General features: G+C 43.7%; 1 protein-coding gene across 5 annotated transcripts in view; it reads left to right on the top strand.

Moving 5' to 3' along the window:
- The window catches only part of RTN3 (reticulon 3), an 84,074-nt gene that overhangs the window by 53,251 nt on the left and 4,521 nt on the right, over positions 1-26,302 (top strand). For 4 of the 5 annotated variants that reach the window (XM_055296745.2, XM_055296437.2, XM_055296612.2 and 1 more), the window contains 4 exons: positions 20,569-20,776; positions 22,664-22,802; positions 23,227-23,296; positions 24,116-24,162. In XM_055296745.2, the coding sequence (XP_055152720.1) occupies positions 20,569-20,776; positions 22,664-22,802; positions 23,227-23,296; positions 24,116-24,162 (464 nt within the window). The remainder of the gene's footprint in view (positions 1-20,568; positions 20,777-22,663; positions 22,803-23,226; positions 23,297-24,115; positions 24,163-26,302) is intronic. The other variant, XM_063642398.1, reaches the window with a different exon arrangement.

The raw sequence follows: 26,302 nt of genomic DNA on the forward strand, positions 1-26,302 counted from the left end.
CTTCAGCGATCCTCCTGCCTCAGCCAAGTAGCTAGGACAACAGGCAAGCATCTAGGACTACAGGCATGCACTATCACACTTTATTAATTTTTAAAAAATTTTTGTAGAAATGGGGTCTCATTGTGTTGCTCGGGCTGGTCTCGAACTCCTGGCCTCAAGTGATCCTCCCACCTTGGCCTCCTAAAGCGCTGGGATTATAGGTGTGAGCCACTTTTGGCCAAAATTATTTCTTGACTGGACAAGAAAAAAAAAAGCACAGATTACCAATATCAAGCATGAAAAAAGGGTTTTCCATTCAGATCCTACAGATATTAAAAGAACAGTAGATTATTATGAACAGTTTTATGCCAACAGATTTATCAACTTAGAGAAATGGACAAAATCCTTGAAAAATACTACTTAATGCTAACACAATTTATATTAAAGAAATTAAATTTAGTATCAAAACTCTTTCCACAAAGAAAATTCCAGGCCCAGAGGTTTCCCTGGAGAATTCTTCAAAGCATTTAAGGAAAAAGGAGAGGAGAATACTTCCCAATTTATAAACTAGTATATCTGTCATATATAATACATGTGTATACCAAAACTGGACAAAGATATGCCAAACACAATTATAGACTAATATTCTTTATGAACATAAATGAAAAATCCTTCAGAAGATATTAGCAGATCATACCAGCAACATATAAAATAATTAATGCATCATGGCTAAGTAGGGTTTGTTACAGGATATACAGGATACAAGATTGTTTTAAGATTAAATAATCAGGACTGGGCTTAGTGGCTCACGCCTATAATCCTAGCACTTTGAGAGGCCGAGGCAGGTGGATCACTTTGAGGTCAGGAGTTCAAAACCAGCATGGCCAACATGGTGAAGCCCTATCTCTACTAAAAATACAAAAAAAAAAAAAAGACTGGGCACAGTGGCACACACCTGTAATCCCAGCACTTTGGGAGGACCGAGGCAGGCACATCATGAGGTCAGGAGGGAGGACCGAGGTGGGCACATCATGAGGTCAGGAGATCGAGACTATCCTGGCTAACATGGTGAAACCCCGTCTCTATTAAAAACACAAAAAATTACCCGGGCGTTGTGGCACACGCCTGTAGTCCCAGCTACTTGGGAGGCTGAGGCAGGAGAATTGCTTGAACTCAGGAGGTAGAGGTTGCAGTAAGCTGACGTTGCACCACTGCACTCCAGCCTGGGTGACAGAGACTCTGTCTCAGAATAAAAAAAAAAAGATTGGATGATCAATATAATTCATCACATTAACAATGAAGAAAAACTGTGGCATAAGTTCAGTTCATAAAAAGTGTTTGAAAATGTTTGGCTGAGTGCAGTGGCTCATTCCTGTAATCTCAACACTCTGGGAGGCTGAGGTGGGAGACTTGCTTGAGCCTCGGAGTTCAAGACCAGCCTGGACAACAAAGTGAGACCCTGTCTCTACCAACAAAAAAAAAAAAAAAGGAAAAGAAAAATTAGCTGGGCATGGTGGTGGTGGTGTGTGTCTGTAGTCCCAGCTACTCGGGAGGCTGAGGCAGGAGGATTGCTTGGGCCCAGGAGGTCGAGGCTGGAGTGAGCCATGATTATACAACTGCACTCCAGCCTGGGTGACAGAACAAGACCTTGCCTCAAAAAAAAAAAAAAAAAAACCACATACATACGTATGTATATACACACAGATACACACATACATATACACACACATTCAGTGAGATCCTGTTTCTAAAAATTTTAAATAAAAAAGTTCGATATCCTTTTCTGATAGAATTTTCTACAAACAAGAAATAGAAGGTAATCCCCTCAGTCTAATAAACAGCATCTGTTGAAAACTACAGCTGATGTCATCCTTAATACTGAAATGCTGAACACTTTCCCCTGAAGACTGGGTACAATGTTCACTCTCACCATTTGTATACAACATCATACTGGAGGTCACTTTGGGAGGCCGAGGTGGGCAGTTCATTTGAGGTCAGGAGTTTGAGACCAGCCTCACCAACATGGTGAAACCCCCATCTCTACTAAAAATACAAAAATTAGCCAGGTGTGGTGGTGCACACTTGTAATCCCAGTACTCAGGAGGCTGAGGCAGGAGAATCCCTTGAACTCAACAGGCAAAGGTTGCAGTGAGCCGAGATCACACCACTGCACTCCAACCTGGGTAACAAATCAAGACTGTCTCAAACAAAAATAGCCAGGCACAGTGGCTCACGCCTGTAATCCCAGTACTTTGGGAGGCCGAGGTGGGCGGATCACTTGAGGTCAGGAGTTGGAGACCAGCCTGGCCAACATGGCGAAACCTCTACTAAAAATACAAAAATTAGCCGGACATGGTGGCGCATGCACGTAATCCCAGCTACTCAAGAGGCTGAGGCAGGAGAATGGCTTAAACCCAGGATGTGGAGGTTGCAATGAGCCGAGTTCACGCTACTGCACTGCAGCCTGGGTGATAGAGGGATACTCTGTCTCAAAACACATACACACACGCACACGCACACACACACCATACTGGAGGTCCTAGCCGCTGAATTATGGCAATAAATGGAAATACAAGGAATCAGGATTGGAAAGGAAGAAGTTAAACTTTCTTCATTTGCAGATGACATGATTGTTTACATAGAAAATCCTAAGAAATCCACAAAACAACTATTAGGATTAGTAAGTGAACTTAGCAGGATTGCAGGATAGATATTAGGTTGATAAACAAAACTCAATTTTGTTGTTATATATTAATAGCAAAATTTGACAATTAAAAAAACCTTTTTTTGAGACAGTCTCTCTCTGTCGCCCAGGCTGGAGTGCAGTGGCGCAATCTCTGCTCACTGTAACCTCCACCTCTAGCTGAGACTGCAAGTGTGCACCACCATACTTGGCTAATTTTTGTAATTTTAGTAGAGACAGGGTTTCATCTTGTTGCCCAGGCTGGTCTCGAACTCCCGACCTCAAGTGATCTGCCCACCTCAGCATCCGAAAGTGCTGGGATTACAAGGTGTGAGCCACAGTGCCCGACCTAGAAAATTAATTTTTTTAATAAGTAGTTCCATTTATAATAGCACCAAAAGCATAAAATACTTGGAATAAATTTAACCAAAAAAGTACTTAAGACCGCAATACTAAAAGCTACCAAACACTGCAGAGAGAAGCTAAAGAATGACTAAGAGGAGAGAAGTGCTATGTTCATGAATTGGAAGACTCAGTGTTGTTAAGATGTCAGTCCTACTCACACTGATCTATGGATTCAAGACAATTCAAAGTCCCAGATTCTAACATTTCTTTCTCTCTCTCTCGCTTTCTTTCTTTCAACTCCTGCTTCCTGGGCTCAAGCCATCCTCCCACCTCAGCCTCCTGAGTAGCTAGGATTGCAGGCATATGCCACCACACCGAGCTAATTTTTGTATTTTTAGTAAAGATGGAGTTTTGCCATGTTGCCCAGGTTGGTCTTGAACTCATTAGCCCAAGCATTCTGCCCAATTTGGCTTCCCAAAGTGCTGGGATTACAAGTGTGAGCTAAAGCGCCTGGCCAATTCTAACATTTCTATGGAAATACACAGAGCAAGGAACAAAATTGGAGAGCTTGGAACATTTATTTAAAGACATTATAAAACTCCAGTAATAAAGACAGTATGGTACTGACGAGTCTACAAGTAAAGAAACAGAGAACCCAGAAATAACAAATCAATACAAATTTAGCAACTTAAATTTATTATCTCACAGTTTTCATGGATCAGCATTCTAGGCATGGGCTAGCTAAGCCTCCTGTTCAGGGCCTCAGCAGGGTTGTGATATCATCTGAGACTCAGGGACCTCTTTCTTTCCAAGTTGGCTGGTTGTTGACAGAATTCAGTTCCTGGAAGTTGTAGAATGAGATACCCACTTTCTTTCTCCCTGGATGTCAGCTGGGGAGATCATGCTCAGCTCCTAGAAGCTGCCTGCAGGTCCTAACCTCATGGCCCTCTCACAACATGGTAGCTTGCTTCTTCAAAGCTGTCAGGAGAGTCTTATACAGTCAGTCCTTTGCATCCACAGGTTCTGCATCCTTGGGTTCAACCAACCTTGAATTGAAAATACAAAAGAAAAAAACAATAAAAAATAATATAAGGCCGGGCGTGGTGGCTCATGCCTGTAATCCCAGCACTTTAGGAGGCTGAGGCAGGCGGATCACCTGAGATAGGAGTTCAAGACCAGCCTGGCCAACATGGTGAAACCCCATCTCTACTAAAAATACAAAAAATAAAGTATCCAAATGGATATGTCTAGGTTATATGCAAATACCATGCTATTTTATATAAGGGACTTGGGCTTCCATGGATTTTTATATCCTTGGCGATCCTGGAACCAATCCCCTTCAGATAATGAGGAATGACTGTTTATATAACCCAAATGCAAAAACTAGAATGACTATCCCATCATATTCACAGGTTCTGTCCACATTTAGGGGCAGGGGAAAGTGTTACACAAGGTATATACAACAAGGGGCAAGAGTCTTGGAAGCCATCATAGAATCCTTTTTTTTTTTTTTTCTTCCCTGCGATAGGGTCTTGCTCTGTTGCCTAGGCCAGAGTGCAGTTTTGCAGTCCTAGCTCACTGCTGCCTCCTGGGCTCAAGGGATCCTCCCACCTCAGCCTCCTGAGTAGCTGGGACTACGGGTATATGCTGCCATGCCCAGCTCCATCTTAGAATTCCGCCTGCCACAATTCTAACTTCACATGATATGCAAAAATTAAAATGAATTAGATCTCTGAACATAAAAACTAAAACCAAAAAACTTTTCCAAGAATGCATAGGAAAATATCTTCATGACATAGGGTAGGCAAAGACTTCTTAGGTAAAATGCACTAACCATGAAATTAAAGATTGATGGCCAGGCACGGTGGCTCATGCCTGTAATCCCAGCACTTTGGGATGCCAGAGTGGGTGGATCACTTGAGGCCAAGAGTTTGAGACCAGCCTGGCCAACATGGCGAAACCCCATCTCTACTAAAAATACAAAAATTAGCCAGGTGTAGTGACAGGCACCCGTAGCCCCAGCTGCTAAGCAGACTGAGGCAAGAGAATCGCTTGAACCCAGGAGGCGGAGGTTGCAGTGAGCTGAGATCATGCTACTGCACTCCAGCCTGCTCAACAGAATGAGACTCTGTCTCCAAAAAAAAAAGAAAGAAAAAAAATACTCTTTAGGTAACTAAGGTCAAAAGTTCACATTTTTGGATCCATACTATTCACCTGGAGAGGGGTAGACAATGCCATTTTGTTTTCTGTTTTATAAATCTGAAATTGAGGGCAAAGGGGATGGTAGGTTATTTTAATGAACAAACAACCATTTTTTCTGAGAGTGTGAGATGAACGTTAGTTTGAAAGGGGTTCCTACATATTTCTCTGGCCTGCTGCCAGACTTATCTATGGCCAAAAGTATGTGTGTCTGTCTTTGACAGTGACAGCTTTGTATTCTGTCAGTGATCTTTCTGTGCCTTTTGAGGGGGTGGATTTCTTTGGTTAAGGATAAGTCTGTAGCAGAGCAGACTCTTAACCTATTTCAGCAGCCACAAAATTTGGGCCTGAGTTTACAAACACATCACCTGGTGTCTCTTCTGCAACTCAAAAGTGGCTTCATTTATTATAACTGTTAATGTGAAAGTAACCAAAGAAAAGAAATAATCTATGTAAAAATGTCTGCATCTTTGTCTTTACATAAATTGTTCATATTAAAAAGCTTAACTGTTTCCCCTTTATTAACAGTTTGCTTTTTGAGGTTATAAAGCGTGGCCTTTTTTTTTTTCCTTTTAGTTATTTCAGGCATGTTTGAGTGTTCTTAGAGATGTGTTATAGGCAAATTTTAAGAAACTGTTGCAAGGAAGGGGGAATGAATTGGAGATTTATTTGTTCTTAAAAAATGAAGTAGCTGGGTTCAGTGATTCACGCCTGTAATTCCAGCACTTTGGGAGGCCAAGGAGGGCAGATTGCTTGAGCCCAAGAGTTTAAGACCAGCGTGGGCAACAAACTGAGACCCCCATCTGTACAAAAAATTTAAAAAATTAGCCAGGCATGGTGGCATGCACCTGTAGTCCCATCTACTTGGGAGGCTGAGGCAGGAGGATCACCTGAGCTCGGGAAGTCGAGGCTACAGTGAGCCGTAGTCACACCAGCCTGGGTGACAGAGTGAGACCCTGTTTTTAAAAAAAAAAAAAAAAGAAGAAGAAGAAGAAGAAAGTAAAGCTGACGGACTACTAAACCTTGAAATTTCTTTCACATTTGTTCCTTTTCAGAATAAGTATTTGAACAGCTCTTCTTTTCTACCTTTGAGGTGTATACTTGGGAAAATAAAGTCAATTGACTTTTGGAAGTGGCTAGTTAGAATCAAAACAAGAGCTTTCCCCAAATTCGGTAATAAAATTAACGGGTGAGGCATCAGTAAGGTTTACTGCTGTTCCTGCTGGAAATGGCACAAGACTGATTTCCTTTTTCCTTAGCCTGAGATTACCATTGGATGTGTTAGTGCCCTCTTCAGGTGTAACTTGGGTACTGCAGCCTGCGTCCTTAAATAACGGGGCAAGAAATAGATACTTTAATAAAATAAAACTTTAAAATAAATACCTTTTTTTAAAGTTTTTAAAATAAAAGTAATATGGCCACATTACAAAAGATTTGGAAAATAAAAAGAAGGAATCACTCGTAATTCCACCAGCAACATAAACACTCTTGGTACAGACATTCTTTGTCAGATGTTTCATCTGTCATTAGCAAAATAATATAACTGAAAAATTAGTGATTTTACTTATGTAATGAATCACAAAAAGAGAAAAAAGTAAGGTCCTTTAAATGAAAAAATTAAGTGGTATGATATTAAAGATAAAGTTATAACCTGAAAAGTAAGGGAACATTGACTTTGTTCTTTTGAGAATTTTTGGCTTTTTATTTTTCCAGTACCTTTTGAACTAGCTTGGGTCACTTCCCTGTAGGAATTTAGGAAGAGACTAGCCAAGGCTTCATTCTGTCTCTATAAGGCTGTGTACTAGTGTGGCAGTTCGTTAGCCCATTGCCTCACAATTCTCTTGTTTTAGAACACCCAAGATACATACAGCATACCCAAAGAAAAGGACATTCCCTGTCTATATCAGTGGCTCTCTCCAGTAGTGATTCTCTACCTGACACATACCAGAATCAAGCAATAATTTGTCCATAGCTTTAAAAAGGTGACATGCACCATCAGGAGTCAGGATCTACTCCCCATCCCACGTCCTTTGTCCCATCTCACACGCAGCTGAGAGTCACTGACTTGGACAGTCTTCTCTAAAGAGTCTGCTCATAGAAGGTAAATTTAAGACATAAAAATATTTAAGACTCTTAATCAAAAGATTTTACTTTTTTCTGATACATTCAAAAAGATAGACTTTAACCAGCCCTGATGTTTGAGTGTAGTTGATGAGGGAGAAGGAAGAGTGAACCCTATTTCTGTATTTGTCTTGGGTTTCTGGGTGGATGGTAGAAGTATTTTCTGATCAGGGAAGAGTGTCTGTCAGAAATGATGTTTTCTTTGATGTTTGGAATTTGAGGGGTTGAGATGCCTCAAAGTGATCTCTTCTGTTTCTGTAGCTTCAAATTACCACCAACATGTTGATAACTCCCAAATCTATACTCTATGTTGGTCTGGTCTGCCCCATAGGTGATGTATCATACTGCCTCTATCTCCTGGTCCTCTGTCTCTGTATATCATTTACACACCAATCTATTTAATCATAGTTCTGATAGTGCAGCACTTTTTCATAGAAAAGTTTATATGGAAGTTTGATACATAAAATAGATGTGGTTAATAAGGCCCCTTCTAACCTCCCCATCTTAGTTTCTTTTTTTTTTTTTTGAGACGGAGTCTCACTCTGTCACCCAGGCTAGAGTGCAGCAGTGCGATCCCGGCTTACTGCAACCTCCACTCCCCAGGTTCAAATGATTCTCCTGCCTCAGCCTCCCAAGTAGCTGGACTACAGGTGCCTGCCACCATGCCTGGCTAATTTTTTTTTTTTTTTTTTTTGTATTTGTAGTACAGACAGGGTTTCACTGTGTTCGCCTGGCTGGTCTCAAACTCCTGACCTCGTGATCCATCCGCCTCGACCTCCTAAAGTGCTAGGATAACAGGCATGAGCCACCGCACCTGGCCTTTTTTTTCTTTTAATAGAGATAGGGTCTCACTATGTTGCCCAGGCTGGTCTCAAACTCTTGGAATTCAAGCGATCCTCCAGCCTCCACTTCCCAAAGTGCTGGGCTTACAGTCATGAGCCACCTTTAATTTCTTTGTATCTTACTGGCAACAAAGAGGAAAGGAAAAAATCTTGTTGCTCTATAGCTAACTTTAACTTCAATTCTTAAATTTTCTGTTACAATTGTAGCAGAGGTTGGCAGTCAAATGAATAATAATAGCTGACATTGTGTTACTATCTAATCAACAGTATTCTGAGCACTTCTACACATTAATCCACTTAATCCTGGCAACATCCATATGAAGTTGATCTTGTATTATCCTGTTTTACAAATGAGGAACCCGATGCACAGAGAGATTGTCTTATCCAAAATCACACAGCTAGCAAATGGAAGAGGATACAAAGCCAGGCATTCTGGAGCCAGAGTGATTTCTGTGCTGTACTAACTCTAAAGCTGGGGATAAAGTATTTTACTAGGTAGGGATCCGTGGCCAAGTGGAAGCCAGGAAGCATTAAGGGGTGAAATAATCTTTATTTTATTTTATTTTTATTTATTTATTTTTTTATTTTTTGAGTTTCGCTCTTGTCGCCCAGGCTGCAGTACGGTGGCTTGATCTTGGCTCACTGCAACCTCCACCTCCCGGGTTCAATCGATTCTCGTGCCTCAGCCTCCTGAGTAGCTGGGGCTACAGGCGTGTGCCACCACGCCTGGCTAATTTTGTATTTTTAGTAGAGAGGGGGTTTCACCATGTTGGCCAGGCTGGTCCCAAATTCCTGACCTTAAGTGATCCACCCGCTTCAGCTTCCCAAAGTGCTGGGATTACAGGTGTGAGCCACCGTGCCCAGCATTTATTTTTTTTTTGAGACAGCTTCTCGTTCTGTTGCCCAGGCTGGAATGTAGTGGCATGATCTTGGCTCACTGCAACCTGTCTCATGGGTTCAAGTGATCCTACTGCCTTAGCCTCCCCAGAAGCTGAAACTACGGTATGCACCACCATGCCCAGCTAACTTTTGTGTTTTTAGTAGAGATGGGGTTTTGCCGTGTTGGCCAGGCTGGTCTCGAACTTGTGACCTCAGGTGATCTTCCCACCTCAGCCTCCCAAAGGGCTGGGATTACAGGCGTGAGCCACTACACCTGGCCTGAAATAATCTTTAAACATCTCTTAATGCACAATTGTCTATTTCTGGATTTTCTATACCATTCTATTGCTCTATTATCTTTCGACCAGTACTGTAGCATCTTGATAATGGTAGCTTTATATTTAAAATCAGGTTGTGTTAATCTTCTAACTTTATTTTTCAAAGTTGTTTTGGCTCTTCTAGGTCCCCTTTTTTTTTTTTTTTTTTGAGACGGGGTCTCGCTCTGTCGCCCAGGCTGGAAGGCAGTGGCGCCATCTCAGCTCACTGCAAGCTTCACCTCCCGGGTTAACGCCATTCTCCTGCCTCAGCCTCCCAAGTAGCTGAGACTACAGGTGCCCGTCTAATTTTTTATATTTTTAGTAGAGATGGGGTTTCTCCATGTTAGCCAGGATGGTCTCGATGTCCTGACCTCGTGATCCGCCCGCCTTGGCCTCCCAAACTGCTGGGATTACAGGCGTGAGCCACCGCACCTGGGCCTGGCTTTTCTAGGTTCTTTACATTTGAATTTGCATAGGAATTTTAGATTAGCTTGTCCATTTTTACAAAAACCTACTAGGATTGTAGGCCAGCGCAGTGGCTCATTGCCTCTAATTCCAGCACTTTGAGAGGCCAAGGCTGGTGGATCACCAGAGGTCAGGAGTTCAAGACCAGCTTGACCAATGTGGTGAAACCCTGTCTCTACTAAAAATACAAAATTAGCTGGGCGTAGTAGCACATGCCTGTAATCCCAGCTACTTTGGGAGGCTGAGGCAGGAGAATCACTTGAACCTGGAGGCGGAGGTTGCAGTGAGCCGAGATCATGCCACTGCACTCCAGCCTGGGCAACAAGAACAAAACTCCATCATTAAAAAAAAAAAAAAAAAAAAAAAGGATTGTGATTAAACTTGTGAAGAATTGTAGGTCAATTTGGGGATAATTAACGTCCTGGCAATTTTGAGTCTTCCAACCTTTGAAAACAGATAGCTCTCCATTAATTTAGATCTTTGTTAGTTTCTCTCAGCAATGTTTTATAGATTTCACTGTACTGGTCTTATATATCTTTTTGTGAGATTTATACCTAAGTTTATATTTATATATATATCTATATCTATATATATATTTTTTTTTTTTTTTCTTTGAGATTGAGTCCCACTCTTGTCACTCAGGCTGGAGTGCAGTGGCGCAATCTCGGCTTGCTGCAACCTCTGACTCCTGGGTTCAAGCAATTCTCCTGCCTCGGCTTCCCGAGTAGCTGGGACTACAGGCGACCGCCACCATGTCTGGCTAATTTTTTTTTTTTTTTTTTTAATATTTAGTAGAGACGGGGTTTTGCCATGTTGACCAGGCTGGTCTCAAACTCCTGACCTCAGGTGATCCGCCTGCCTTGGCCTCCCAAAGTGCTGGGATTACAGGCGTGAGCCACGGTGCCCAGCCAGTATTTTATATTTTTATACTTTTTTTTTTTTTTTTTTTTTTTTTTTGAGACGGAGTCTCGCTCTGTCGCCCAGGTTGGAGTGCAGTGGCACCATCTCGGCTCACTGCAATCTCTGCCTCCCGGGTTCATGCCATTCTCCTGCCTCAGCCTCCCGAGTAGCTAGGACTACAGGTGCCCGCCATCACGGCCGGCTAATTTTTTTGTATTTTTAGTAGAGACGGGGATTCACTGTGTTAGCCACGATGGGGGGTCTCGATCTCCTGACCTCGTGTCCACCCGCCTTGGCCTCCCAAAGTGTTTGGATTACAGGCATGAGCCACCGCGCCCGGCCAGTATTTTATATTTTTATACTATTTAATTTATTTTTTATATTATTTTAAATGTTATTTTTAAATTCAGTTTCTAACTAGTTAATACTAATATATGAAAATAAGATTGGGCCAGGCGCGGTGGCTCACGCCTGTAATCCCAGCACTTTGGGAGGCCGAGGCGGGCGGATCACGAGGTCAGGAGATCGAGACCATCCTGGCTAACACGGTGAAACCCCGTCTCTACTAAAAATACAAAAAATTAGCCGGGCGAGGTGGCAGGCGCCTGTAGTCCCAGCTACTCGGGAGGCTGAGGCAGGAGAATGGCGTGAACCCCGGGGGGCGGAGCCTGCAGTGAGCCGAGATCGCGCCACTGCACTCCAGCCTGGGTGAAAGAGCGAGACTCCGTCTCAAAAAAAAAAAAAAAGAAAATAAGATTGATTTTATATGTTAACTTTGTATTATGCAATCTTCCTAAACTCATTTATTAGTTCCAGTAGGTTGTTTTTTTTTTTTTTTTGAGACGGAGTCTCACTCTGTCACCCAGGCTGCAGTGCAGTGGCAGGATCTCGGCTCACTGCAAGCTCCGCCTCCCGGGTTCATGCCATTCTCTCACCTCAGCCTCCCGAGTAGCTGGGACTAGAGGCACCTGCCACCAGGCCCGGCTAATTTTGTTTTTGTATTTTTAGTAGAGATGGGGTTTCACCATGTTAGCCAGGATGGTCTCAATCTCCTGACCTCGTGATCTGCCCACCTCAGCCTCCCAAAGTGCTGGGATTACAGTCATGAGCCACTGCGCCTGGCCCTAGTAGCGTTTTGTTTTTTTTTTATAGATTCCATCAGATTTTCCACAAAGGCAATCATGCCATTTGTGAATAAGGATAGTTTTACTACTTTCCAACGTGAATGCCTATTTGTTTTTCTTTTCTTTTTCCTTTTTTTTTTTTTTTTTTTTTTTTTGACGGAGTTTCGCTCTTTTGCCCAGGCTGGAATGAAGTGGCATGACCTCAGCTCACTGCAACCTCTGCCTCCTGGCTTCAAGCGATTCTCCTGCCTCAGCCTCCCGAGCAGCTGGGATTACAGTAGCATGCCACGACACCCAGCTAATTTTTTTTTTTTCTGAGATGGAGTCTTACTCTGTCGCCCAGGTTGGAGTGCAGTGGCGTGATCTCAGCTCATTGCAACCATGCCTTCTGGGTTCAAGCGATGCTCCTGCCTCAGCCTCCTGAGTAGCTGGGATTACAGGTACCCACCACCATGCCTGGCAATGTTTTTTTGTTTTGTTTTGTTTTTTTTTTTTTTTTTTTTTTTGAGACGGAGTCTTGCTCTGTCACCCAGGCTGGAGTGCAGTGGCGCGATCTCGGCTCACTGCAATCTCCGCCTCCCGGGTTCACGCCATTCTCCTGCCTCAGCCTCTCCGAGTAGCTGGGACTACAGGCGCCCGCCACCACGCCCGGCTAATTTTTTGTATTTTTGGTAGAGACGGGGTTTCACCGTGGTCTCGATCTCCTGACCTCGTGATCCGCCCGCCTCGGCCTCCCAAAGTGCTGGGATTACAAGCGTGAGCCACCGCGCCCGGCCTTGTTTTGTTTTTAAGACGGAGTCTTGCTCTGTTGCTCAGGCTGGAGTGTAGTGGCACGATCTCGGCACTGCAACCTCTGCCTTCCAGGTTCAAGTGATCCTCTGGCCTCAGCCCCACTAGTAGCTGGGATTACAGGCACGCACCACCACGTCCAACTAATTTTTGTATTTTTAGTAGAGACAGGGTTTCGCCATGTTGGCCAGGCTGGTCTTGAACTCCTGACCTCAAGTGATCCACTTGCCTCGGCCTCCCAAAGTGCTGGGATTACCAGTGTGAGCCACTGCACCTGGTCTTTTTTTTGTATTTTCAGTTGAGACAGTGTTTTACCATGTTGGCCAGGCACGTCTTGAACTCCTGACCTCAGGTGATCCACCCACCTCGGCGTCCCAAAGTGCTAGGATTACAGGCGTAAGACACCGTGCCTGGCCCTACGCCCAGCATTTTTAGTAGAGACAGGATTTCATCATGTTGGCCAGGCTGGTCTCGAACCCCTGACCTCAGGTGATCCACCTGCCTTGGCCTCCCAAAATGCTAGGACTACAGGCATGAGCCACCGCGCCCAGCCTGTTTTTCTTGACTTACTGAACTGGCTAGAACCTTTAATGCAGTATTAAACAGGAGTAGAGGCAGAGAGAACTTCTTGCCTTCTTTCAGTAAGTATGATGCTTGCTGTAAGTTGCTGGTAGATTCCCTTTATCAAGTTGAGGGATTTCTCTTCCCTAGTTTCCTGAGATTTTAAAATGAGAAATGAATGTTGGATTTTCTCAAATGCTTTTTTTCTGTATCGTATGGTTTTTCTTTTTTAGTTGTTAATATGGTGAATTATGGAATTCTTCCTTGGTGGAATTCTTTAAAATGGAGAATTATTTTGATTATTGAATGTTAAGCCAATCCTGTATTTTTTCAAAAGAAACACCTCAGTCATGAAGTAGTATTGTGTTTATTTATTGTTGTGTTTGGTTTGCTAAATTTTTGTTAAGAATTTTTGCAAGCTGGGCACAAATGTCAAGTGGCTTATGCCTACCATCCCAGCACTTTGGGAGGCTGAGGCGGGCGGATCATCTGAGGTCAGGAGTTGGAGACCAGCCTGGCCAACATGGTGAAACCCTGTCTCTACTAAAGATACAAAAAGTTAGCTGGGCGTGGTGGTGCACGCCTGTAATCCCAGCTATTCGGGAAGCTGAGGCAGCAGAATTGCTTGAACCCGGGAGCCAGAGGTTGCAGTGAGCTGAGATCTCGCCATTGCATTTCAGCCTGGGCAACACACTGAGACTCCGTCTCAAAACACAAACAAAAACTTGAAGGAAGATAAAGGTGGGAAAGGGGCCGGGTACAGTGGCTCATGCCTGTAATTCCAGTGTTTTGGGAGGCCGAGGCGGGCAGATAATGAGGTCAGGAGTTCAAGACCAGCCTGGCCAATATGGCGAAACCCTGTCGCTAATAAAAACACAAAAAATTAGCCAGGAGTGGTGGCAGGCACCTGTAATGTCAGCTACTCGAAGGCTAAAGTGAGAGAATCGCTTGAATCTGGGAGGCGGAGATTGCAGTGAGCCGAGACCACACCATTGCACTCAAGCCTGGCAACAGAGCGAGACTCTGCCTCAAAAAAAAAAAAAAAAAGGAAAGGAAGGAAAGAGAACACATTAAAAAATAAATAATTTTTAAGAAGTAGTTATGCATTGATTACCAGTGGGATACATTCTGAGAAACATGTCATTAGGTGATTTCATCATTGGGCAAATACCATAGTTAACTTACATAAACCTAGAAGGTATACTACTACATACCTATGCAATGTGGTATCATCTATCGCTCCTAGGCCACAAATCCACGCAACATGTTACACTATATTGGATACTGTAGGCAGTGTGGTACAGTGCTTAGTATTTGTACATCTAAACATTAAAAAAATACAGTAAAAATACAATATTCTAATCTTATGGGACTACAGTCATATATGTGGTGCCTTGTTGTCCACATGTCATTTAGTGCATAACTGTACTAAGCCGGAACAGGTACATGAAAATAAAAGAGAATGAAAAGAAAGTTTCTGCCGGTCGCTGTGGCTCACGCCTGTAATCCCAGTACTTTGGAAGGCCAAGACCAGTGGATTGCTTGAGCCCATGAGTTTGAGACCAACATGGGCAACATGACAAAACCCCGTCTCTACAAAAAATAGAAAAATCAGGCCGGGCGCGGTGGCTCACGCTTGTAATCCCAGCACTTTGGGAGGCCGAGGCGGGCGGATCACGAGGTCAGGAGATCGAGACCACGGTGAAACCCCGTCTCTACTAAAAATACAAAAAATTAGCCGGGCATGGTGGCGGGCGGCCTGTAGTCCCAGCTACTCGGAGAAGCTGAGGCGGGAGAATGGCGTGAACCCAGGAGGCGGAGCTTGCAGTGAGCCGAGATCGCGCCACTGCACTCCAGCCTGGGTGACAGAGCGAGACTCCGTCTCAAAAAAAAAAAAAAAAAAAAGCCGGGCATGGTGGCTCACGCCCGTAATCCCAGCACTTTGGGAGGCCGAGGCGGGTGGATCACAAGGTCAGGAGATCGAGACCATCCTGGCTAACGCGGTGAAACCCCCGTCTCTACTAAAAATACCAAAAATTAGCCGGGCGTAGTGGCGGGCGCCTGTAGTCCCAGCTACTGGGGAGGCTGAGGCAGGAGAATGGCGTGAACCCGGGAGGCCGAGCTTGCAGTGAGCAGATATCATGCCACTGCACTCCAGCCTGGGCGACAGAGCAAGACTCCATCTCAAAAAAAAAAATAGAAAAATCAACCGAGCATGGTGGTGCGCGCCTATAGTCCTAGCTACTTGGGATGCTGAGATGGGAGGATGGCTTGAGCCCAGGAGGCAGAGGTTGCAATGGGCCAAGATTGTGCCACTGCACTCCAACCTGGGCGATACAGCCAGACCTTGTCTAAAAAAAGAAAAGAAAATTTCATGGACGCAAACCATGCAGCCTCTTGCTGGTTATGAAATACACACTAGAACTAGTGTAAGTCTAGTGGCTTCATATTTTAAACTATTGGCAACTGCCTCATTTCTCACTTTTTCTTCATATTTTTCATCCTTTTCTCCCCCAAGGTATTAGAGAGGGAAAAGTTTCCAGAAACCATGCCAGTTTCCTTCCTTTGGTGTTCTATACTTGGAATCCTTAGTCTTCTGTGGTCAATAGAGTCATGTGCAAAAACTTGACTAGTTTAAGGGGAATTATTAGGAAATAAATGGTTTTGCTGTCTTTTGGTCATTAGCTTGGCCCATGTTTAAGCATTCAGTAACAACTGTGAAGAGCCTGCTACGAATAAAGTTGTGGTGCTCTGAAGAAAAATAAAGCTGTTAAAGGGAATAGAAAGTGATGAAGGCAGGGGCTGTTAGACAGGCTGGTCAGTGTCTGAGGAAGTAGCCCTGCACTGAGACCTGAAAAGTAAAGAAGTAAGCCATGGGAAGTTGGGGAAGAGCATTCCAGACAGAGGCTTGATGTGTTGAACCATCTTTTCCAAGCTCTTCCTCTGTTATCCTCTCTTCAGTCACTATGTCCTCTTTCTATCCCAGACCGTAATTCCACCATTTATCTTAAGGCTGAGCCCAGGGCCTATATTATTATGCAGGTTGTTTACTGCACACATCTAGGGGCACTGTTTACATTTGTTATCTTTGTAGGTTTGAATATTTCTTATGAGTTTTCCAGCAGATGGCAGTAACACGCATGAGGACAGGATGACTTTTTCTAATTTGCACCAAGGTCTTTTTTGAGACAGAGTCTCAGTCTTTCACCCAGGCTGGAATGCAAAGGTGCAATCTTGGCTCACTGCAACCTCCGCCTCCCAGGTTCAAGCGATTCTCCTGCCTCAACCTTCCGAGTAGCTGGGAATACAGGCACGCGCCACCATGCCTGGCTAATTTTTGTATTTTTAGTAGAGACAAGGTTTCACCATGTTGGCCAGGCTGGTTTCGAACTCCTAAGCGCAAGTGATCCACCCACCTTGGCCTTCCAAAGTGCTGGGATTACAGGAGTGACCCACCGCACCCGGCCTAAAGGTGTAGACACTTCTGATTTGCATCTAGGCACGTGTCGTCTTTATCCCTTTTCCTTCTCTGATACATCAAGGTCCTTTTTTGTCTGGGTCCCAGCCTTATTCTCTAAGTTTTCTCTTCCTGTCTTTCAAATATTTTGAATGTATAGAAGAATTACAATTGTGCTACAAGGAACTCCCGTATAATCTTCACTCTAGTTCACCAGTTGTTAACATTTGGCCACATATGCGTTATCACCCCCTCCCTCTCAGTATAGATAGATGTTTTTTTCCTGAACCATTTGAGAGCTGATTGCAAACGTTCTGCCTCTTTACCCCTACTTTGGAGTGTGTTTCCATTGAACAAAACATCTTTGTTTGTTTTACGTAACCAACGAAAGTTATTGTTAAGGAAATTTTGCTTTTTGTTTTTTGTTTTTTTTGAGACGGAGTCTCGCTCTGTTGCCCAGGCTAGAGTGCAGTGGCGCGATCTTGGCTCACTGCAAGCTCTGCCTCCTGGGTCCACACCAGTCTCCTGCCTCAGCCTCCCGAGTAGCTGGGACTACGGGCACCCGCCACCATGCCCGGCTAATGTTTTGTATTTTTAGTAGAGACGGGGTTTCACCGTGTTAGCCAGGATGATCTCGATGTCCTGACCTCGTGATCTGCCTGCCTCGGCCTCCCAAAGTGCTGGGATTACTACAGGCGTGAGCCACCGCGTCTGGCTGTTAAGGAAATTTAACAGTAATTTAGGAAATTAGACATTGATAACAGTACTTTTGTCAATTACATAGTCAACATTTAAATTTTGTCAGTTGTACCAATGATGTCTTTATAGCTGTGTTTACCCCTTTTCCAGAGTCCAGTCTAGGATCACACTTTGTGTCTCATCCTGTTTCCTTACTGTCCTTTAATCTGAGAATTAAGATTAAAAGAAGTAAGTTCCTCAGCCTTTCTCTTTCACACCACTGACATTTTTGAAGACTACACGCCAGTTGTTTTGTAGAATATTTCTCAATCTGGGTTGGTCTGGTGTTTTCTGATTAGATGGAGGTTACATGTTTTGGGCGAGAATACCATAGAAGTGATGTTGTGTCTTTCTCAGTGCATGCACTATGTCTGGAGGCATATGGTATCTGTTTGTTCTACTACTGATGACGTTGGCCCTCTCAGCCTTCTGTGTTGAAACTGTTCTTGTAGTTATATGAACTCTAGCATGTGTATACTTGAACTCTGACTATAGGAATTCTCCTACTTATAGGAATTCACTCTTAAGTAGGCAGCATTCTATTAAGTTCTTCTGTTCAATCTCTTAGTTCATCAAGTGAGCCTGAGTTGCTTCCCAATTCTTTCTCTCCTTTGCAGCATCACTATCTGGGACTCTCGGGTTCCCATCAGGAGTTGTAATACCTTCTCTTTCTCCTAGTAAGTTGCATCCCTTAGCCAGACTCTTTGAACCAGTGATTACTTCTTATATACAATCAGCATATTTTTAGTGTTTTACTGATTTCAAGTTAAGGTTCTTTGGCTCTAGGAACGTTAGTCTTCAAAGAAATGGTTTCAGAAGAGAGCTGTATAGCTCTCTGAAATGTGGGGAAGAACTAGGTACCCTCAAGACAACTTGAATCACACCCAGGTTCATTTTATCGCAAATCAGTCTTTTCATCTAACCTTATTTGAATGATGGTTAAAGTATTTACTGCATGTCATTTACAGTGTCTTAGCCTTCTTTATTCCTTAAACTCTAGGAAGTAGATTTCATTTTCTTCATTTTTCAGGTGAGGAAATGGAGGCTTGGAAAGGCTCAAGTAATATAGTGAGAAATTACCAGGACTCAAACTCATGTCTCTCCAACTCCAAAGCCCTTGCTCTTTTTTGAGAGCAGAGAGTGGCTGGGAGGAACGTCCTCTAGCTATTCATGGTGAAATTAGCCTTCATAGACAGAAATGCAAAAGGTAATGGCGGCCACGTGCAGAGGCTTATGCCTGTAATCCCAACACTTTGGGATGCCGAGGCGGGCAGATCACTAGAGGTCAGGAGTTCGAGACCAGCCTGGCCAATACGGTGAAACCCTGACTCTGTCTCAAAAAAAAAAAAAAGTAATGTCACTGCTAGATTGGAGGTGATTGCCGGCAGCTGCCACTCAGAGAGTTGGAGGTGTCTTTAAACCAGGACCATCCTGGGCAACTGGATCTTACAGTTGGGGACTTCCAAACTGGGAAAATCGAAATACTTCTACTTAAACTCATTTCCTGACATAATTATTAATAGTGCCCCACTCACTTTTTTTTTTGTAAACAGTCTCATTCTGTCACCTAGGCTGGAGTGCAGTGGCACGATGTTGGCTCACTGCAACCTCCGCCTCCCAGGTTCAAAAGATTTCTTGTGCCTCAGCCTCCCGAGTAGCTGAGATTACAAGCGTGCACCACCATGCCCAGGTATTTTTTGTATTTTTAGTAGAGACAGGGGTCTCACCATGTTGGCCAGTCTGGTCTTGAGCTCCTCGCCTCAAGTGATCCACCTACCTCGGCCTCCCAAAGTGCAGGAATTACAGGTGTGAGCCCCTGCGCACTGCCAGCCCCACTTATTTTTTTTTTTTTTTTTTTTTTTTGAGACGGAGTTTCGCTCTGTCACCCAGGCTGGAATGCAATGGCACGATCTTGGCTTACTGCAGCCTCCGCTTCCCGGGTTCAAGCGATTCTCCTACCTCAGCCTCCTGAGTAGCTGGGACTACAGGCGCGTACCACCATGCCCAGCTAATTTTTGTATTTTAGTAGAGACTGGCTTTTTGCCATGTTGGCCAGGTTGGTCTCGAACTCCTGACCTCAGGTGATCTGCCCGCCTTGGCCTCCCAAAGTGCTAGGATTACAGGCGTGAGCCACCATGCCCGGCCCCCACTCACTTTTTTTAAGAGTACTGCGGCTTGGCCAGGCATGGTGGCTCATGCCTGTAATCACAGCACTGTGGGAGGCCACAGCAGGAGGATTGCTTGAAATCAGGAGTTCGAGACTAGCCTGGCAACATATTGAGACCCTGTCTCTACAAAAAAGATAAAAAGTACCTGGACATGGTGGCACATACCTGTAGTCCTAGCTACTCAGAGGCTGAGGTAGGAGGTTTGCTTGAACCCAGGAGTTAAAGGCTGCAGTGAGTAATGATAGTGCCACTGCTCTCCAGCCTGGGTGAGAGAGTGAGATGCTGTCTCAAAAAAGGGAGGAGGCGGTATTGTGGCTTGGATAATTATATGGTCCCCTATACATAATCCTTCCTGAATTCTTTTCAGATTAACATCGAGACTGGTGTTTCTTTGTAACTAGCACTAATAGTGCTTGGTGTATTTTTATTTGCCACTTTCTTTGCCCCTGCCCCAATTTATACACTGGGGCAAAATTAGCTTTGGTTTTATAGTCTGTTCACCCAACTCATTTATAAGCCTGGTTTGCATAATTTAGTTAACAGCAAGATTTTGCCACACCTGCTTTATCATCCTTTCTGCCAAAATATTTAAGGTAAATGGCACTTTACCCCGGTGTATTTCCATAGCTGAAATAAGCTCTTAAATTTTTATAATCCTATCCTGAAACCTAATCAGTGTAGCAGAAGAACCTTTTGCCTCATCAGTTATCACCCCTGACATAATTTGATTTTCATTTATAAGATTCTCTTAGAACCAGGTACAGTGGCACACACCTGTAGTCCAGCTACTCAGGAGGTGAAGGCAGGAGGATCACATGAGCCCAGAGTTCCAGGCCAGCCTGGGCAACATAGTGAGACCCCATCTCTTTAAAAAAACAAAACCAGATTATCTTAAAGTGGGACATAGCTGTATTTGTGTGCTAATGTGAGGCTTCACAGGTATACAAGACATAGTAGCTATGGATGTTTCTTATAACTTATATTCCCTTTTCTTTTGTCAGTGCACGATCTGATTTTCTGGAGAGATGTGAAGAAGACTGGGTTTGTCTTTGGCACCACGCTGATCATGCTGCTTTCCCTGGCAGCTTTCAGTGTCATCAGTGTGGTTTCTTACCTCATCCTGGCTCTTCTGTCTGTCACCATCAGCTTCAGGATCTACAAGTCCGTCATCCAAGCTGTACAGAAGTCAGAAGAAGGCCATCCATTCAAGTGAGTTGAAGTCTTAAAAGCAACATTCTACATTTTAGTTGGAAGGGTTCACTGAAGCTGATAGGTCTAAAACTCAGACCTGACTAAAAATCAAGAATTATGGGGCCTAATGCTGCTGATTTGTGGCATGAAGCATCCCCTAGAGACCTTGAAATCACCTTAAGAAGTGGCCAAGTTAGAAGCCAAGAACTTTTTGACAAATTAGAGGCTCATACTTGAAGTTCAAAGAGGGAGTCCTTGAAGGGAGTCCTTCAAAGAAGACTCTAGACTCTAAATTCTTTTCTTTTTTTTTTTTTGAGATGGATATTGCTCTTGCTGCCCAGGCTGGAGTACAGTGGTGCAATCTCAGCTTACCGCAACCTCTGCCTCCCAGTGCAAGCTATTCTCCTGCCTCAGCCTCCTGAGTAGCTGGGATTACAGGCATGCGCCACTATGCCCCAGCTAATTTTGTATTTTTACTAGATACGGGGTTTCTCCATGTTGGTCAGGCTGGTCTTGAACTTCTGAGCTCAGGTGATCCGCCCACCTCAGCCTCCCAAAGTGCTGGGATTACAGGCATGAGCCACCGCGCCCGGCGACTCTAAATTCTTGAGCAGGGCAGGGAAAGCAGAGCACCTAGAGCAGCGCTCGGTTAGATGGGGTTCCAAGTGCATGTTTAATCCCCCACATAGGTAAGACTTGACATGACTTTCAAATCTTGTTGAGTCTGTGCTGTTGGTAATATCAGAACTCAGTGTTTTTATTCTTGGTTTATTACTGATTTCCTCCTTATCTCTTACTAGTTTTCTTAACGCTGGAGGTCTTAATGAAGTCAGTAGATCTTCTGACTACATTTCTAGTATACAATTTCTAGCTTTTTTGATTGTGCTGTAACTTTAACAAATGTTTTCTTCACACTTTCCTCTTGAAAATCTTACCCCATAAACAATGTTGACTTTAACATGAGCAAATGACAGTTTTTTGAAAGCTCTTTTTTCATAGAGAAGGAGACCCTGCTGTGACCTCTCAGGACTACAACAGAACAGGTTTCTGGCCGCACCTGTGCTCCTTGTATTTTCTCTTAGTGGAAATAGAAGGAATAACTTACAACTATATGTGGCATTAAAAATTTTATTGCAGTTCAGGCGCGGTAACTTAACGCCTGTAGTCCCAGAACTTTGGGAAGCTGAGGCAGGCAGATCGCTTGAGGTCAGGAGTTCAAGACTAGCCTGGCCAACATGGTGAAACCTAATCTTTACTAAAAATATGAAAATTAGCTGGGTGAGGTGGCAGGTGCCTGTAATCCCAGCTATTCAGGACGCTGAGGCAGGAGAATATCTTGAACCCGGGAGATGGAGTTTGCAGTGAGCCGAGATTGTGCCATTGCACTCCAACCTGGGCAACTGAGCAAAACACCGTCTCAGAAAAAAACTGCTAAAGAAAACCCAGTACTCCGTTTTTATGTGTTCTGGGCTCTTAATTACAAATACAAATGTGGTTTTCCAAAATTTTTTTTTTAAACAGCAAAATTTTAGCATAAACAAAATATAGTTTTAGAAACTTCAGGATATGTTAAAACTGCTAAAAAAAAAAAAAAAGTACCTTGTTTTTATGTGTTCTGGGCTCTTATTTATAAGTGGATTCACCTTCATGAATATCCAGTGAGGTAGTAGAACATAGGTCAGTTTTTTACTGTGCATGACTGTCCCATGCTTTGCAGACATCTGGCATATTTGCCTTTGCCCACTAAATGACAGTGTGTCTCCACCCCACCTGATGACAACAAAAAAATGCTCCTACAGGTTCTAAAATGCACCCTGGGAACCAATTTTACATTCTCAGTAACTACTACGCTAACAAAATCTTCTTCCATGTCAAATGTATGACTGTTGTTTCTTCTTCTGGAAGAGCCTACCTGGACGTAGACATTACTCTGTCCTCAGAAGCTTTCCATAATTACATGAATGCTGCCATGGTGCACATCAACAGGGCCCTGAAACTCATTATTCGTCTCTTTCTGGTAGAAGATCTGGTTGACTCCTTGAAGGTTAGTTGTTTCTGCAGCTCTTGGTGGTGAAACAGAAAAAGCAGGGACTGGGTTATAATTCGGAGGAAAAACAGTACATAGGATTTTATCAGACAAAAATGAATGTATGCTTAGCTCAGTCATTCTATAATGGGATAGGAGTCACTAGAGAAAGGTGTAGCCTTCTGCTGTGGAACAAACATCAGAAGAGAGGTGATATAATTGGCAGCAGTGCAGTTTCAGTCTTTGGACCTCAGAAAACTACAGACTTCACTCACATACCTTCAGATGTATAACACAAGTAGGGAACCTTCATTTGGAAATTATCCATGTCACACATCACTAAATTTATGCAGACTTAATTAGCTGGAGGAGAATGACATCAGTTAATGTGAATTTTGCCTTACGGTTATTCCTGCTTAACTTTTGATATTGGCCTTCACAGCTGGCTGTCTTCATGTGGCTGATGACCTATGTTGGTGCTGTTTTTAACGGAATCACCCTTCTAATTCTTGGTAAGGTGGCAAGGAGAATGTGCCCATGCTCTTTGAAGTACTTTGTAAGAATAAGAGTGAAGAGAATGCCCAGCATGGCGCTACTCATTCTTCATTGCCCAGTCTTGACCCATAGAGACCTGGGAGTAGGCACTGGAGGAACCAGAGTTTGTGGTCACAGGTTTATGAAATGGTCTCAGTTATAAATTAAGAAATATCAGGCCGGGCACAGTGGCTCACGCCTGTAATCCCAGCACTTTGGGAGGCCGAGGCAGGTGGATCACGAGGTCAGGAGATCGAGACCATCCTGGCTAGACGGTGAAACCCCGTCTCTACTAAAAATACAAAAAATTAGACGGGCGCGGTGGTGGGCGCCTGTAGTCCCAGCTACTCAGGAGGCTGAGGCAGGAGAATGGTGTGAACCCGGGAGGCGGAGCTTGCAGTGAGCGAAGATCGTGCCACTGCACGCCAGCCTGGGCGAGAGAGTGAGACTCCGCCTCAAAAAAAAAGAAATATCAAAACAGCTGGAAGTAAAGGACAGTTGTCTAGATTTGGTTTAAATACGGGGATCTTATTTACAGAAACGATTTTGGTAATTTGGAAATTGTTATTTGTGGTACAAAGAAGGTAGCCTGTACACCTGAAGAGGTTTTTTTTGTTTTGTTTTAACACTACCTTAAATTAGCTGTCTTCATTGGGAGTGCTAACCAGGATTTCTCATTTTGAGGAATACCTGTGTTTTCCTGTATTTTGTGAGGAAAAATGTGTATGTTACTCTGAGTCTTAAGATGTGGCTGTCTCTCATATACACTTGCCATGTCCCGTGATTCTGTCTTACAGCTGAACTGCTTATTTTCAGTGTCCCGATTGTCTATGAGAAGTACAAGGTAAGCATTTATCTGTTCAAATCAAATGTGCCAGTTGATGTATGACTAGTTTTAGTTCATTTTTGAGACATTGAATGTTCAGAGCAGTCTTTTTATAACTATTTCTACAGTCTAATTTTGTGAGTCAAGTGCTATAAGAAACTGGTGGTAGTAGTTTCCTCCAAGGAGAGAAACTGGATATTTAGGAGAGAGATGACTAGGAAAGAGAAACTTCCTTTTTTTTTTTTTTTTTTTTATTATTATACTTTAGGTTTTAGGGTACATGTGCACAATGTGCAGGTTTGTTACATATGTATCCATGTGCCATGTTGTTTTGCTGCACCCATTAACTCGTCATTTAGCATTAGGTATATCTCCTAATGCTGTCCCTCTCCCCTCCTCCCACCCCACAACAGTCCCCGGAGTGTGATGTTCCCCTTCCTGTGTCCATGAGTTCTCATTGTTCAATTCCCACCTATGCGTGAGAACATGCGGTGTTTGGTTTTCTGTCCTTGCGATAGTTTACTGAGAATGATGGTTTCCAGTTTCATCCATGTCCCTACAAAGGACATGAACTCATCATTTTTTATGGCTGCATAGTATTCCATGGTGTATATGTGCCACATTTTCTTAATCCAGTCTAGAGAAACTTCCTTTTTATACTTGTGTGCCTTTTGAGTTTTTAATCATGTGGATATATTTTCTATGCAAAAGTAGTAAGTTGAAAAAATGCTTAGGCCAGGGGTGGTGGCTCGTGCCTGTAATCCCAGCACTTTGAGATGCTGAAGCAGGAGAATCCCTTGAGCCCAGGAGCTCAAGACCAGCCTGGGCAACCTGGCAAAACCTTGTCTCTAAAAAAAATAGCCGGATGTAGTGGCCTGTACCTCTAGTCTAAGACAGGAGAGTCTACTTGAGCCTGGGAGGCAGAGGTTGCAGTGAGCCGAGATCGTGCCATTGCACTCCAGCCTGGGTGATGGGAGTGAAACCTGTCTCAAAAAGGCCAGGAGCAGTCTCACGCCTATAATCCTAACACTTTGGGGGGCCGAGGCAGGCAGATCACTTGAGGTCAGGAGTTCGAGACCAGCCTGGCCAACATGGTAAAACTTCATCTCTACTAAAAATATAAAAATTAGCCCAGTGTGGGGCCGGGCACAGTGGCTCACGCCTGTAATCCCAGCACTTTGGGAGGCTGAGGTGGGCGGCGGATCACGAGGTCAGGAGATCGAGACCATCCTGGCTAACACAGTGAAACCCCATCTCTACTAAAAATGTAAAAAAATTAGCCGAGTGTGGTGGTGGGCGCCTGTGGTCCCAGCTGCTCAGGAGGCTGAGGCAGGAGAATTGCTTTAACCTGAGAGGTGGAGGTTGCAGTGAGCCGAGATTGCGCCACTGCACTCCAACCTGGGTGACAGAGCAAGACTCCATCTCAAAAAAAAAAACAAAAAACAAAAAAAAAAAACTCTTAGATGGGAGATTGAGACCACGGTGAAAACCAGTCTCTACTAAAAATACAAAAAATTAGCCAGGCGTGGTGGCGGGCATCTGTAGTCAGTCCTAGCTACTCAGAGAGGCTGAGGCAGGAGAATGGCGTGAACCCGGGAGGTGGAGCTTGCAGTGAGCCGAGATCGCACCACTGCACTCCAGCCTAGGCGACAGAGCGAGACTCCGTCTCAAAAAAAAAAAAAAAAAAAAAAACGCTTAGATGAATAAAAGTCGGGTGTGTAAAAGGAAACTTTAAACTCTAGGTTATTCAGGTAATCCATCGTGTGAAGAGGTGTTTGTATTATTGGATGATGTGTACCAAGTATACTAGATGCTATGAGATTGTTCTTTATGGATTAAGTCATCCATCAAGAGACTTTTTGGCTTTTTGGTATTAAGTGAATTAGTGTTACACAAGAGCCATAACATATTTATGATCACAGAAAATAGATCAGACACACAGTTTCTAGTAATTGGAAACTGTTATATACTCCAGTGTCTCTAATGAAAATACCAAGTAAGACTTAACCTCTGCAAAAGATGAGTGATTTTTTAACTTTAACAAAGTATGGGGTGTTTATGGTGTAATTTGGATTCTAAAACCAGAGGTTTTAAAAATACTTTTAAGGCTGGGTGTGGTGGCTTATGTCTGTAATCCCAGCACTTTGGGAGGCTGAGG

This window comes from Symphalangus syndactylus, chromosome 1 (genome assembly GCF_028878055.3).
Source record: "Symphalangus syndactylus isolate Jambi chromosome 1, NHGRI_mSymSyn1-v2.1_pri, whole genome shotgun sequence".
Classification (NCBI taxonomy): domain Eukaryota; kingdom Metazoa; phylum Chordata; class Mammalia; order Primates; family Hylobatidae; genus Symphalangus; species Symphalangus syndactylus.